The following is a 16,159-nucleotide window of genomic DNA, read 5'->3' as shown; positions in this document are numbered from 1 at the left end:
GTTTGTTCAATTAGTTGGAAAGTGAAAGAAATATTTATTAGCACCTCTTTCGCCCCTTGCAGAGCGCAGACGGTGTAATTGAATGTCTGAAGATCATCACCAGGGTGAAGTCAAACCGGATTGCCAAGTTCGCCTTCGACTATGCGACAAAGAAGGGCCGTTCCAAGGTCACTGCGGTGCACAAAGCCAACATCATGTAAGAAAGAGAATGCAAGCATGAGTGGGTAAATTCATTGGAAGCAGGAAGTGGAGTCTCAGTATCCACAGGGGGTGAATATTGTAGGGATGGAATGAAATGAAAGTATCCAGGGCCCAGGACTATGTTCAGGTTCTACATGGAACCAAAGCCATGAAGTTTATGGTGAAATCTGTGGAAAGGATCTTTGTTCCCAGCTGTCACTGCCACTTGATGGTTGCCTCAGCTGCTGCCTTCTCATTGTATGTAATCCCGGATGGTAGGTACCCACTTCTTGGGCAACATGGTCATTCCATTAAAAATGCAGAATATCCACACTGACGAACAAAAGAGATTTGACTCCATTAAAGACACTAAGGGGGTCATTCTGACCCTGGCGGTCCATGACCGCCAGGGCCGGGGACCGCGGAAGCACCGCCAACAGGCTGGCGGTGCTTCCTGGGCCATTCTGACGCCGCGGGCAGAAAAGGGCAACCGGCGGTTTCCCGCCGGTTTACCGCCGGTTTACCCCTGGCCCAGGGACTCCGCCATGGGGATTCCAACCCCCTTCCCGACATCCTGTTCCTGGCGGTATTTACCGCCAGGAACAGGATGGCGGGAACGGGTGTCGCGGGGCCCCTGCACTGCCCATGCCACTGGCATGGGCAGTGCAGGGCCCCCCTAACAGGGCCCCATAAAGATTTTCAGTGTCTGCTTTGCCACTGCACCCATCGCACCCCTTCAACTCCATTCGGAGCCGGCTTCATTGTTGAAGGGGCTTTCCCGCTGGGCCGGCGGGCGGCCTTCTGGCGGTCGCCCGCCGGCCCAGCTGGAAAGCCGGAATGGCCGCCGCGGTCTTTTGACCGCGGAGCGGTCATTCGGCGGTAACCGCATGGCGGGCGGCGACTGCCGCCTGCCGCGGTTGGAATGACCGCCTAAGACCGGTATTATGCTCGACACTGTGAACTTCCTTTATGAAACATTACTTTCATTTCATTACATCCCTACAATATTCACCCCCTGTGGATACTCGGGTGAGCAGCGCGCTGAACAAATGATTGATTGATTGATTCTAAGATTCTTTCCCAACTAACTCTTTATAGAAAGATCTTCAGCAACTAGGATTCCTCTTGCTCATTCTGGCCTGTTTTAAGACTACTCTTCAAAGATTCATGAAACTTAGTTTAGAAAACAGATGAGAACTGATGAATGCCGTGTCGGGCGCATGTATTTTGAAGGATGTTGGGTTGTAGCACTTCATCTCCTGGTTGTCATCACTTATCCTCAGAATGTTTTTAGGTGTGCATTGCCTCGGGTAGAGGCTGATTTCTCATGTCGTCCACCATTTAAACAGTAGTTTTCGGCTCTGAGGATTGCAATAGTGAAACGTTGTTGGCATTTGCAGTACAGCATCTCCGAGACACTTGTGGTCTATGATCTCAGTATGTTTAGGTAATTACTGTGCAAGGCAGTTTGTATTTTGACACTTGCAGCACTTTATTTCTGAGGAAAAGGGTTTTAGATCTGCAAAAAGCAGTGCAGTGTACCAGCACCATAGAATAAAATTTATCAATCTAAAATGTTTAGAATCCTAGACTTTAAAATCATACGGTTTCATCTTTTGTTTGCCCAGACATAGGGAAAGTTCAATACAGAAAGGTCTAGCTAGTCTTTTAACCGCCTGTGCCAACCGTTTGTTTCTTATGGTTTACAGTCCTCCTCTGTCCTGGTTTGCAACGTGATAATTCAATATATTTCTACTGCCCGTCTGTAAAGAAATGGCTCCCTGTTGCAGTTACCCCCCACTTTTTGCCTGATACTGATGCTGACTTGACTGAGAAGTGTGCTGGGACCCTGCTAACCAGGCCCCAGCACCAGTGTTCCTTCACCTAAAATGTACCATTGTATCCACAATTGGCACACCCTGGCATTCAGATAAGTCCCTTGTAACTGGTACTTCTAGTACCAAGGGCCCTGATGCCAAGGAAGGTCTCTAAGGGCTGCAGCATGTCTTATGCCACCCTGGAGACCTCTCACTCAGCACAGACACACTGCTTGCCAGCTTGTGTGTGCTAGTGAGGACAAAACGAGTAAGTCGACATGGCACTCCCCTCAGGGTGCCATGCCAGCCTCTCACTGCCTATGCAGTATAGGTAAGACACCCCTCTAGCAGGCCTTACAGCCCTAAGGCAGGGTGCACTATACCATAGGTGAGGGTACCAGTGCATGAGCATGGTACCCCTACAGTGTCTAAACAAAACCTTAGACATTGTAAGTGCAGGGTAGCCATAAGAGTATATGGTCTGGGAGTCTGTCAAACACGAACTCCACAGCACCATAATGGCTACACTGAAAACTGGGAAGTTTGGTATCAAACTTCTCAGCACAATAAATGCACACTGATGCCAGTGTACATTTTATTGTAAAATACACCACAGAGGGCACCTTAGAGGTGCCCCCTGAAACTTAACCAACTATCTGTGTAGGCTGACTGGTTCCAGCAGCCTGCCACACTAGAGACATGTTGCTGGCCCCATGGGGAGAGTGCCTTTGTCACTCTGAGGCCAGTAACAAAGCCTGCACTGGGTGGAGATGCTAACACCTCCCCCAGGCAGGAACTGTGACACCTGGCGGTGAGCCTCAAAGGCTCCCCCCTTTGTCACAGCCCAGCAGGGCACTCCAGCTTAGTGGAGTTGCCCGCCCCCTCCGGCCACGGCCCCCACTTTTGGCGGCAAGGCTGGAGGGAACAAAGAAAGCAACAAGGAGGAGTCACTGGCCAGTCAGGACAGCCCCTAAGGTGTCCTGAGCTGAAGTGACTCTAACTTTTAGAAATCCTCCATCTTGCAGATGGAGGATTCCCCCAATAGGGTTAGGATTGTGACCCCCTCCCCTTGGGAGGAGGCACAAAGAGGGTGTACCCACCCTCAGGGCTAGTAGCCATTGGCTACTAACCCCCCAGACCTAAACACGCCCTTAAATTTAGTATTTAAGGGCTACCCTGAACCCTAGAAAATTAGATTCCTGCAACTACAAGAAGGAGGACTGCCCAGCTGAAAACCCCTGCAGCGGAAGACCAGAAGACGACAACTGCCTTGGCTCCAGAAACTCACCGGCCTGTCTCCTGCCTTCCAAAGATCCTGCTCCAGCGACGCCTTCCAAAGGGACCAGCGACCTCGACATCCTCTGAGGACTGCCCCTGCTTCGAAAAGACAAGAAACTCCCGAGGACAGCGGACCTGCTCCAAGAAAAGCTGCAACTTTGTTTCCAGCAGCTTTAAAGAACCCTGCAAGCTCCCCGCAAGAAGCGTGAGACTTGCAACACTGCACCCGGCGACCCCGACTCGGCTGGTGGCGATCCAACACCTCAGGAGGGACCCCAGGACTACTCTAAGACTGTGAGTACAAAAACCTGTCCCCCCTGAGCCCCCACAGCGCCGCCTGCAGAGGGAATCCCGAGGCTTCCCCTGACCGCGACTCTTTGAATCCTAAGTCCCGACGCCTGGGAGAGACCCTGCACCCGCAGCCCCCAGGACCTGAAGGACCGGACTTTCACTGGAGAAGTGACCCCCAGGAGTCCCTCTCCCTTGCCCAAGTGGAGGTTTCCCCGAGGAACCCCCCCCTTGCCTGCCTGCAGCGCTGAAGAGATCCCGAGATCTCTCATAGACTAACATTGCGAACCCGACGCTTGGTTCTACACTGCACCCGGCCGCCCCCGCGCCGCTGAGGGTGAAATTTCTGTGTGGGCTTGTGTCCCCCCCGGTGCCCTACAAAACCCCCCTGGTCTGCCCTCCGAAGACGCGGGTACTTACCTGCAAGCAGACCGGAACCGGGGCACCCCCTTCTCTCCATTCTAGCCTATGTGTTTTGGGCACCACTCTGAACTCTGCACCTGACCGGCCCTGAGCTGCTGGTGTGGTGACTTTGGGGTTGCTCTGAACCCCCAACGGTGGGCTACCTTGGACCAAGAACTAAGCCCTGTAAGTGCCTTACTTACCTGGTTAACCTAACAAATACTTACCTCCCCCAGGAACTGTGAAAATTGCACTGTGTCCACTTTTAAAACAGCTATTTGTCAATAACTTGTAAAGTATACATGCAATTTTTATGATTTAAAGTTCCTAAAGTACTTACCTGCAATACCTTTCAAATGAGATATTACATGTAGAATTTGAACCTGTGGTTCTTAAAATAAACTAAGAAAAGATATTTTTCTGTAACAAAAACCTATTGGCTGGATTTGTCTCTGAGTGTGTGTACCTCATTTATTGTCTATGTGTATGTACAACAAATGCTTAACACTACTCCTTGGATAAGCCTACTGCTCGACCACACTACCACAAAATAGAGCATTAGTATTATCTCTTTTTGCCACTATCTTACCTCTAAGGGGAACCCTTGGACTCTGTGCATACTATTCCTTACTTTGAAATAGTGCATACAGAGCCAACTTCCTACAGTGGTGGATCAGCGGTGGGGTACAAGACTTTGCATTTGCTGGACTACTCAGCCAATACCTGATCACACGACAAATTCCAAAATTGTCATTAGAAATTCATTTTTGCAATTTGACATTTTTCTAAATTCTTAAAAGTCCTGCTAGGGCCTTGTGTGTTAAGTCCCTGTTTAGCATTGTCTTTTAGAGTTTAAAAGTTTGTTAAAGGTTTGAAATTAGATTCTAGAAACAGTTTTAGATTCTTTAAAAAGTCTTCCAACTTTTAGCAAAATAATGTCTGATACAGAGATGAATGTGGTGGAACTCGACACCACACCTTACCTCCATCTTAAGATGAGGGAGCTAAGGTCTCTCTGTAATATAAAGAAAATAACCATTGGCTCCAGACCTACCAAAATTCAGCTCCAGGAGCTGTTGGCAGAGTTTGAAAAAGCCAACCCCTCTGAGGATGACTTCACAGAGGAAGAAATTAGTGACTTGGAGGGCAATTCCCCCCTTCCAGTCCTAAATAGGGAGACCAGGGCCTCTCAAGCCCTGTCTCCAAAAATGATAGTCAGAAATGTTGCTTCCCTCACAGGAGGGTCCAGCATTTCTGAAATCACTGAGGATGCTCTCAGTGAGGATGACCCCCTGTTAGCCAGGATGGTCAAAAGATTGGCTTTGGAAAAGCAGCTCCTAGCCATAGAAAGGGAAAGAAAAGAGATGGGCCTAGGTCCCATCAATGGTGGCAGCAACTTAAATAGGGTCAGAGATTCTCCTGACATCCTAAAAATCCCCAAAGGGATTGTAACAAAATATGAAGATGGTGATGACATCACCAAATGGTTCACAGCTTTTGAGAGGGCTTGTGTAACCAGAAAAGTGAACAGATCTCACTGGGGTGCTCTCCTTTGGGAAATGTTCACTGGAAAGTGTAGGGATAGACTCCTCACACTCTCTGGAAAAGATGCAGAATCTTATGACCTCATGAAGGGTACCCTGATTGAGGGCTTTGGATTCTCCACTGAGGAGTATAGAATTAGGTTCAGGGGGGCTCAAAAATCCTCGAGCCAGACCTGGGTTGATTTTGTAGACTACTCAGTAAAAACACTAGATGGTTGGTTAACTGGAAATGAAGTGTGTGACTATGTTGGGCTTTATAATTTGTTTATGAAAGAACACATTTTAAGTAACTGCTTCAATGAAAAGTTGCATCAGTATCTGGTAGACCTAGGTCCAATTTCTCCTCAAGAATTGGGAAAGAAGGCAGACCACTGGGTCAAGACTAGGGTAACCAAAACTTCCACTGGGGGTGACCAAAAGAAAGGGGTTACAAAAACTCCCCAGGAGAAAGTGGGTAACACTAGAAACCAAGAAAAAGAGTCCTCTGTAGGCCCCCAAAAACCAGAACAGGTGGGTGGGCCCCAGGACACAACCCAAAACAAAGGTGGGTACCAGGGTAAGAACTGGGATGCCACTAAGGCATGGTGCCACAACTGTAAACAGTCTGGGCACCACACCAAGGACACTTCTTGTCCCAAAAACAAACCCCAGAACAAAATTCCTGGGGTAACCAGTGTAGCCATGGGAGATGACTCCTCAGATGAGGAGGTCTTCCTAGCCTTCAACTGGAAACAGGGCCCAACAGGTGAGTTGGAGATTCCAGAGGGAAGCAGACACTTCCACCACCTACTGGTGAATGGAATCCCAACCACTGCCCTGAGAGACACTTGTGCCAGTCACACTATTGTGCATGACAGGCTGGTGCTCTCAAACCAGTACATCCCAGGTGAGACTGCCAGGGTAAGAGTTAGCCTAGACAGGGTCACTAAGAGGCCTGTGGCTTTAGTGCCCATAGAAGTGGGTGGCACTCTTAGCTGGAGAAGGGTAGTAGTCAGTACAGACCTCCCCCTTGATTGTCTCCTTGGAAATGACTACCCAGAGGTTAGTCAGAGCTCAAGAGAGGAACTGGTCCCGTGCCAGTCCTCTCCCAAGGATTCTGGAAGTCCTGCCTCTGCAGTAAATGCAAGCAGGCCCCAGAAGAAGAAGAAAAGAAAACAGAGTAGGAAGGGTGGACAACCTTTAGCCAAGGTTACAGCAAGCCAAGGAGATTCTGCTCCAGTAGGGGAGAACTCCAAAAATGGCCCTGATAAAGTCCAACCTGACCCACAAGAAGTCCTGGCTAGTCAGGCAACTGTTAAACCTGAGTGGGTGGTGTAGGAAGTTGGCTCTGTATGTGCTATTTCAAAGTAAGGAATAGCATGCACAGAGTCCAAGGGTTCCCCTTAGAGGTAAAATAGTGGTAAAAATAGATAATACTAATGCTCTATTTTGTGGTAGTGTGGTCGAGCAGTAGGCTTATCCAAGGAGTAGTGTTAAGCATTTGTTGTACATACCCATAGACAATAAATGAGGTACACACACTCAGAGACAAATCCAGCCAATAGGTTTTTATATAGAAAAATATCTTTTCTTAGTTTATTTTAAGAACCACAGGTTCAAATTCTACATGTAATAGCTCATTTGAAAGGTATTGCAGGTAAGTACTTTAGGAACTTTAAATCATAAAAATTGCATGTATACTTTTCAAGTTATTCACAAATAGCTGTTTTAAAAGTGGACACTTAGTGCAATTTTCACAGTTCCTAGGGGAGGTAAGTATTTGTCAGTTTTACCAGGTAAGTAAGACACTTACAGGGTTCAGTTCTTGGTCCAAGGTAGCCCACCGTTGGGGGTTCAGAGCAACCCCAAAGTCACCACACCAGCAGCTCAGGGCCGGTCAGGTGCAGAGTTCAAAGTGGTGCCCAAAACACATAGGCTAGAATGGAGAGAAGGGGGGTGCCCCGGTTCCGGTCTGCTTGCAGGTAAGTACCCGCGTCTTCGGAGGGCAGACCAGGGGGGTTTTGTAGGGCACCGGGGGGGACACAAGCCCACACAGAAATTTCACCCTCAGCAGCGCGGGGGCGGCCGGGTGCAGTGTAGAAACAAGCGTCGGGTTTGTAATGGAAGTCAATGGGAGATCTAGGGATCTCTTCAGCGCTGCAGGCAGGCAAGGGGGGGGTTCCTCGGGGAACCCTCCACTTGGTCAAGGGAGAGGGACTCCTGGGGGTCACTCCTCCAGTGAAAGTCTGGTCCTTCAGGTCCTGGGGGCTGCGGGTGCAGGGTCTCTCCCAGGTGTCGGGACTTAGGATTCAAAGAGTCGCGGTCAGGGGAAGCCTCGGGATTCCCTCTGCAGGCGGCGCTGTGGGGGCTCAGGGGGGACAGGTTTTTGTACTCACAGTCTTAGAGTAGTCCTGGGGTCCCTCCTGAGGTGTTGGATCGCCACCAGCCGAGTCGGGGTCGCCGGGTGCAGTGTTGCAAGTCTCACGCTTCTTGCGGGGGCTTGCAGGGTTCTTTAAAGCTGCTGGAAACAAAGTTGCAGCTTTTCTTGGAGCAGGTCCGCTGTCCTCGGGAGTTTCTTGTCTTTTCGAAGCAGGGGCAGTCCTCAGAGGATGTCGAGGTCGCTGGTCCCTTTGGAAGGCGTCGCTGGAGCAGGATCTTTGGAAGGCAGGAGACAGGCCGGTGAGTTTCTGGAGCCAAGGCAGTTGTCGTCTTCTGGTCTTCCTCTGCAGGGGTTTTCAGCTAGGCAGTCCTTCTTCTTGTAGTTGCAGGAATCTAATTTTCTAGGGTTCAGGGTAGCCCTTAAATACTAAATTTAAGGGCGTGTTTAGGTCTGGGGGGTTAGTAGCCAATGGCTACTAGCCCTGAGGGTGGGTACACCCTCTTTGTGCCTCCTCCCAAGGGGAGGGGGTCACAATCCTAACCCTATTGGGGGAATCCTCCATCTGCAAGATGGAGGATTTCTAAAAGTCAGAGTCACCTCAGCTCAGGACACCTTAAGGGCTGTCCTGACTGGCCAGTGACTCCTCCTTGTTGCTTTCTTTGTTCCCTCCAGCCTTGCCGCCAAAAGTGGGGGCCGTGGCCGGAGGGGGCGGGCAACTCCACTAAGCTGGAGTGCCCTGCTGGGCTGTGACAAAGGGGTGAGCCTTTGAGGCTCACCGCCAGGTGTCACAGCTCCTGCCTGGGGGAGGTGTTAGCATCTCCACCCAGTGCAGGCTTTGTTACTGGCCTCAGAGTGACAAAGGCACTCTCCCCATGGGGCCAGTAACATGTCTCTAGTGTGGCAGGCTGCTGGAACCAGTCAGCCTACACAGATAGTTGGTTAAGTTTCAGGGGGCACCTCTAAGGTGCCCTCTGTGGTGTATTTTACAATAAAATGTACACTGGCATCAGTGTGCATTTATTGTGCTGAGAAGTTTGATACCAAACTTCCCAGTTTTCAGTGTAGCCATTATGGTGCTGTGGAGTTCGTGTTTGACAGACTCCCAGACCATATACTCTTATGGCTACCCTGCACTTACAATGTCTAAGGTTTTGTTTAGACACTGTAGGGGTACCATGCTCATGCACTGGTACCCTCACCTATGGTATAGTGCACCCTGCCTTAGGGCTGTAAGGCCTGCTAGAGGGGTGGCTTACCTATACTGCATAGGCAGTGAGAGGCTGGCATGGCACCCTGAGGGGAGTGCCATGTCGACTTACTCGTTTTGTCCTCACTAGCACCCACAAGCTGGCAAGCAGTGTGTCTGTGCTGAGTGAGAGGTCTCCAGGGTGGCATAAGACATGCTGCAGCCCTTAGAGACCTTCCTTGGCATCAGGGCCCTTGGTACTAGAAGTACCAGTTACAAGGGACTTATCTGGATGCCAGGGTCTGCCAATTGTGGATACAAAAGTACAGGTTAGGGAAAGAACACTGGTGCTGGGGCCTGGTTAGCAGGCCTCAGCACACTTTCAATTGTAAACATAGCATCAGCAAAGGCAAAAAGTCAGGGGGCAACCATGCCAAGGAGGCATTTCCTTACACAACCCCCCCCCCAAACGAAAGAGGATGAGACTAACCTTTCCCAAGAGAGTCTTCATTTTCTAAGTGGAAGAACCTGGAAAGGCCATCTGCATTGGCATGGGCAGTCCCAGGTCTGTGTTCCACTATAAAGTCCATTCCCTGTAGGGAGATGGACCACCTCAACAGTTTAGGATTTTCACCTTTCATTTGCATCAGCCATTTGAGAGGTCTGTGGTCAGTTTGAACTAGGAAGTGAGTCCCAAAGAGGTATGGTCTCAGCTTCTTCAGGGACCAAACCACAGCAAAGGCCTCCCTCTCAATGGCACTCCAACGCTGCTCCCTGGGGAGTAACCTCCTGCTAATGAAAGCAACAGGCTGGTCAAGGCCATCATCATTTGTTTGGGACAAAACTGCCCCTATCCCATGTTCAGAGGCATCAGTCTGCACAATGAACTGCTTAGAATAATCTGGAGCTTTGAGAACTGGTGCTGAGCACATTGCCTGTTTCAGGGTGTCAAAGGCCTGTTGGCATTCCACAGTCCAGTTTACTTTCTTGGGCATTTTCTTGGAGGTGAGTTCAGTGAGGGCTGTCACAATGGATCCATATCCCTTCACAAACCTCCTGTAGTACCCAGTCAAGCCAAGGAATGCCCTGACTTGAGTCTGGGTTTTTGGAGCTACCCAGTCCAGAATAGTCTGGATCTTGGGTTGGAGTGGCTGAACTTGGCCTCCACCTACAAGGTGTCCCAAGTAAACCACAGTTCCCTGCCCTATCTGGCATTTGGATGCCTTGATAGAGAGGCCTGCAGATTGCAGAGCCTTCAAAACCTTCCTCAGGTGGACCAGGTGATCCTGCCAGGTGGAGCTAAAGACAGCAATATCATCAAGATAAGCTGTGCTAAAGGACTCCAAGCCAGCAAGGACTTGATTCACCAACCTTTGGAAGGTGGCAGGGGCATTCTTTAAACCAAAGGGCATAACAGTAAACTGGTAATGCCCATCAGGTGTGGAGAATGCTGTCTTTTCTTTTGCTCCAGGTGCCATTTTTATTTGCCAGTACCCTGCTGTCAAGTCAAAGGTACTTAGAAATTTGGCAGCACCTAATTTATCAATGAGCTCATCAGCTCTTGGAATTGGATGAGCATCTGTCTTGGTGACAGAATTGAGCCCTCTGTAGTCCACACAAAACCTCATCTCTTTCTTTCCATCTTTAGTGTGAGGTTTGGGGACTAAGACCACTGGGCTAGCCCAGGGGCTGTCAGAGCGCTCAATCACTCCCAACTCCAGCATCTTGTGGACTTCCATCTTGATGCTTTCCTTAACATGGTCAGACTGTCTGAAGATTTTGTTCTTGACAGGCATGCTGTCTCCTGTGTCCACATCATGGGTACACAGGTGTGTCTGACCAGGGGTTAAGGAGAAGAGTTCAGGAAACTGTTGTAGGACTCTCCTACAATCAGCTTGCTGTTGGCCAGAGAGGGTGTCTGAGTAGATCACTCCCTCTACTGTGCCATCTTTTGGGTCTGATGACAGAAGATCAGGGAGAGGTTCACTCTCTGCCTCCTGATCCTCATCTGTTACCATCAACAGATTGACATCAGCCCTGTCGTGGAAGAGCTTAAGGCGGTTTACATGGATCACCCTCTTGGGGCTCCTGCTTGTGCCCAGGTCCACCAGGTAGGTGACCTGACTCTTCCTTTCTAGTACTGGGTAAGGGCCACTCCATTTGTCCTGGAGTGCCCTGGGAGCCACAGGTTCCAGAACCCAGACTTTCTGCCCTGGTTGGAACTCAACCAGTGCAGCCTTTTGGTCATACCAAAACTTCTGGAGTTGTTGGCTGGCCTCAAGGTTTTTGGTTGCCTTTTCCATGTACTCTGCCATTCTAGAGCGAAGGCCAAGTACATAGTCCACTATGTCCTGTTTAGGCTCATGGAGAGGTCTCTCCCAGCCTTCTTTAACAAGGGCAAGTGGTCCCCTTACAGGATGACCAAACAGAAGTTCAAAGGGTGAGAACCCTACTCCCTTCTGTGGTACCTCCCTGTAAGCGAAAAGCAGACATGGCAGGAGGACATCCCATCTCCTTTTGAGTTTTTCTGGGAGCCCCATGATCATGCCCTTTAATGTCTTGTTGAATCTCTCAACTAAGCCATTAGTTTGTGGATGGTAAGGTGTAGTGAATTTATAAGTCACTCCACACTCATTCCACATGTGCTTTAGGTATGCTGACATGAAGTTGGTACCTCTGTCAGACACCACCTCCTTAGGGAAACCCACTCTGGTAAAGATACCAATGAGGGCCTTGGCTACTGCAGGGGCAGTAGTCGACCTAAGGGGAATAGCTTCAGGATACCTGGTAGCATGATCCACTACTACCAGGATATACATATTTCCTGAGGCTGTGGGAGGTTCCAGTGGACCAACTATGTCCACACCCACTCTTTCAAAGGGCACCCCCACCACTGGAAGTGGAATGAGGGGGGCCTTTGGATGCCCACCTGTCTTACCACTGGCTTGACAGGTGGGGCAGGAGAGGCAAAACTCCTTAACCATGTTGGACATATTGGGCCAGTAGAAGTGGTTGACTAACCTCTCCCACGTCTTGGTTTGTCCCAAATGTCCAGCAAGGGGAATGTCATGGGCCAATGTTAGGATGAACTCTCTGAACAGCTGAGGCACTACCACTCTCCTAGTGGCACCAGGTTTGGGGTCTCTGGCCTCAGTGTACAGGAGCCCATCTTCCCAATAGACCCTATGTGTTCCATTTTTCTTGCCTTTGGACTCTTCAGCAGCTTGCTGCCTAAGGCCTTCAAGAGAGGGACAGGTTTCTTGTCCCTTACACAGCTCTTCCCTTGAGGGTCCCCCTGGGCCTAAGAGCTCAACCTGATAAGGTTCAAGCTCCAAAGGCTCAGTTCCCTCAGAGGGCAGAACTTCTTCCTGAGAAGAGAGGTTCCCTTTCTTTTGCTGTGTTGCAGTTGGTTTCCCAACTGACTTTCCTGTTCTCTTGGTAGGCTGGGCCATTTTTCCAGACTCCAGCTCTACTTTTTCACCCTGTGCCTTGCATTGTGCTCTTGTTTTCACACACACCAGTTCAGGGATACCCAGCATTGCTGCATGGGTTTTTAGCTCTACCTCAGCCCATGCTGAGGACTCCAGGTCATTTCCAAGCAGACAGTCCACTGGGATATTTGAGGAGACCACCACCTGTTTCAGGCCATTGACCCCTCCCCATTCTAAAGTAACCATTGCCATGGGATGTACTTTTCTCTGATTGTCAGCGTTGGTGACTGTGTAAGTTTTTCCAGTCAGGTATTGGCCAGGGGAAACCAGTTTCTCTGTCACCATGGTGACACTGGCACCTGTATCCCTCAGGCCCTCTATTCTAGTCCCATTAATTAAGAGTTGCTGTCTGTATTTTTGCATGTTAGGCGGCCAGACAGCTAGTGTGGCTAAATCCACCCCACCCTCAGAAACTAGAGTAGCTTCAGTGTGAACCCTGATTTGCTCTGGGCACACTGCTGATCCCACTTGGAGACTAGCCATACCAGTGTTACCTGGATGGGAGTTTGGAGTGGAACCTTTCTTGGGACAGGCCTTGTCTCCAGTTTGGTGTCCATGCTGTTTACAGCTATGACACCAGGCCTTTTTGGGATCAAAGTTTTTACCCTTGTACCCATTGTTTTGTGAAGAGGCTCTGGGCCCACCCTCCTGTGCAGGTTTTTGGGGGCCTGTAGAAGACTCTTTACTATTTTTAGTTTTGGTTGTCTCATCACCCTTCCCCTGGGGAGTCTTTGTGACCCCTTTCTTTTGGTCACCCCCTGTTGAAGTCTTGGACACCCTTGTCTTGACCCAATGGTCCGCCTTCTTTCCCAATTCTTGGGGAGAAATTGGTCCTAGGTCTACCAGATGCTGATGCAGTTTATCATTGAAACAATTACTTAACAGGTGTTCTTTCACAAATAAATTGTACAGCCCATCATAATTACTTACACCACTGCCTTGAATCCAACCATCTAGTGTTTTCACTGAGTAGTCTACAAAGTCAACCCAGGTCTGGCTCGAGGATTTTTGAGCCCCCCTGAATCTAATCCTATACTCCTCAGTGGAGAATCCAAAGCCCTCAATCAGGGTACCCTTCATGAGGTCATAAGATTCTGCATCTTGTCCAGAGAGTGTGAGGAGTCTATCCCTACACTTTCCTGTGAACATTTCCCAAAGGAGAGCACCCCAGTGAGATCTGTTCACTTTTCTGGTTACACAAGCCCTCTCAAAAGCTGTGAACCATTTGGTGATGTCATCACCATCTTCATATTTAGTTACAATCCCTTTAGGGATTTTCAACATGTCAGGAGAATCTCTGACCCTATTTATGTTGCTGCCACCATTGATGGGTCCTAGGCCCATCTCTTGTCTTTCCCTCTCTATGGCTAGGATCTGTCTTTCCAAAGCCAATCTTTTGGCCATCCTGGCTAACTGGATGTACTCTTCACTGGGGCTATCCTCAGTGATTTCAGAGGTGTTGGTCTCTCCTGTGAGGGAACCAGCATCTCTGACTATTATTTTAGGAGTCAGGGTTTGAGGGACCCTGTTCTCCCTAGATAGGACTGGTAGGGGGGAATTGTCCTCCAAGTCACTATCCTCTTCCTCTGAGTTGCCACCCTCAGAGGGGTTGGCCTTTTCAAACTCTGCCAAAAGCTCCTGGAGCTGTATTTTGGTAGGTTTGGGGCCCATTGTTATTTTCTTTATCTTACAGAGAGACCTTAGCTCCCTCATCTTAAGATGGAGGTAAGGTGTGGTGTCGAGTTCCACCACATTCATCTCTGTATCAGACATTATTTTGCTAAAAGTTGGAAGACTTTTTAAAGAATCTAACACTGTTTCTAGAATCTAATTTCAAACTTTTAACAAACTTTTTAAACTCTAAAAGACAATGCTAAAACAGGGACTTAACACACAAGGCCCTAGCAGGACTTTTAAGAATTTAGAAAAATTTCAAATTGCAAAAATGAATTTCTAATGACAATTTTGGAATTTGTCGTGTGATCAGGTATTGGCTGAGTAGTCCAGCAAATGCAAAGTCTTGTACCCCACCGCTGATCCACCAATGTAGGAAGTTGGCTCTGTATGTGCTATTTCAAAGTAAGGAATAGCATGCACAGAGTCCAAGGGTTCCCCTTAGAGGTAAAATAGTGGTAAAAATAGATAATACTAATGCTCTATTTTGTGGTAGTGTGGTCGAGCAGTAGGCTTATCCAAGGAGTAGTGTTAAGCATTTGTTGTACATACCCATAGACAATAAATGAGGTACACACACTCAGAGACAAATCCAGCCAATAGGTTTTTATATAGAAACATATCTTTTCTTAGTTTATTTTAAGAACCACAGGTTCAAATTCTACATGTAATAGCTCATTTGAAAGGTATTGCAGGTAAGTACTTTAGGAACTTTAAATCATAAAAATTGCATGTATACTTTTCAAGTTATTCACAAATAGCTGTTTTAAAAGTGGACACTTAGTGCAATTTTCACAGTTCCTAGGGGAGGTAAGTATTTGTCAGTTTTACCAGGTAAGTAAGACACTTACAGGGTTCAGTTCTTGGTCCAAGGTAGCCCACCGTTGGGGGTTCAGAGCAACCCCAAAGTCACCACACCAGCAGCTCAGGGCCGGTCAGGTGCAGAGTTCAAAGTGGTGCCCAAAACACATAGGCTAGAATGGAGAGAAGGGGGGTGCCCCGGTTCCGGTCTGCTTGCAGGTAAGTACCCGCGTCTTCGGAGGGCAGACCAGGGGGGTTTTGTAGGGCACCGGGGGGGACACAAGCCCACACAGAAATTTCACCCTCAGCAGCGCGGGGGCGGCCGGGTGCAGTGTAGAAACAAGCGTCGGGTTTGTAATGGAAGTCAATGGGAGATCTAGGGATCTCTTCAGCGCTGCAGGCAGGCAAGGGGGGGGTTCCTCGGGGAACCCTCCACTTGGTCAAGGGAGAGGGACTCCTGGGGGTCACTCCTCCAGTGAAAGTCTGGTCCTTCAGGTCCTGGGGGCTGCGGGTGCAGGGTCTCTCCCAGGTGTCGGGACTTAGGATTCAAAGAGTCGCGGTCAGGGGAAGCCTCGGGATTCCCTCTGCAGGCGGCGCTGTGGGGGCTCAGGGGGGACAGGTTTTTGTACTCACAGTCTTAGAGTAGTCCTGGGGTCCCTCCTGAGGTGTTGGATCGCCACCAGCCGAGTCGGGGTCGCCGGGTGCAGTGTTGCAAGTCTCACGCTTCTTGCGGGGGGCTTGCAGGGTTCTTTAAAGCTGCTGGAAACAAAGTTGCAGCTTTTCTTGGAGCAGGTCCGCTGTCCTCGGGAGTTTCTTGTCTTTTCGAAGCAGGGGCAGTCCTCAGAGGATGTCGAGGTCGCTGGTCCCTTTGGAAGGCGTCGCTGGAGCAGGATCTTTGGAAGGCAGGAGACAGGCCGGTGAGTTTCTGGAGCCAAGGCAGTTGTCGTCTTCTGGTCTTCCTCTGCAGGGGTTTTCAGCTAGGCAGTCCTTCTTCTTGTAGTTGCAGGAATCTAATTTTCTAGGGTTCAGGGTAGCCCTTAAATACTAAATTTAAGGGCGTGTTTAGGTCTGGGGGGTTAGTAGCCAATGGCTACTAGCCCTGAGGGTGGGTACACCCTCTTTGTGCCTCCTCCCAAGGG

At 49.4% G+C, this 16,159-nt stretch overlaps 1 protein-coding gene across 1 annotated transcript in view; it reads left to right on the top strand.

Annotated features, from left to right (window-relative positions):
- Nucleotides 1–16,159, top strand: part of IDH3B (isocitrate dehydrogenase (NAD(+)) 3 non-catalytic subunit beta) — a 151,391-nt gene that overhangs the window by 57,593 nt on the left and 77,639 nt on the right. Inside the window, exon 7 of the mRNA XM_069205867.1 lies at nt 63–196. Within this exon, the coding sequence (XP_069061968.1) occupies nt 63–196 (134 nt within the window). The remainder of the gene's footprint in view (nt 1–62; nt 197–16,159) is intronic.

Source organism: Pleurodeles waltl, chromosome 1_1 (assembly GCF_031143425.1).
Source record: "Pleurodeles waltl isolate 20211129_DDA chromosome 1_1, aPleWal1.hap1.20221129, whole genome shotgun sequence".
Lineage (NCBI taxonomy): Eukaryota > Metazoa > Chordata > Amphibia > Caudata > Salamandridae > Pleurodeles > Pleurodeles waltl.
Note: the sequence above shows the minus strand (reverse complement) of the source record. Positions and strands in the feature narration are given on the sequence as shown.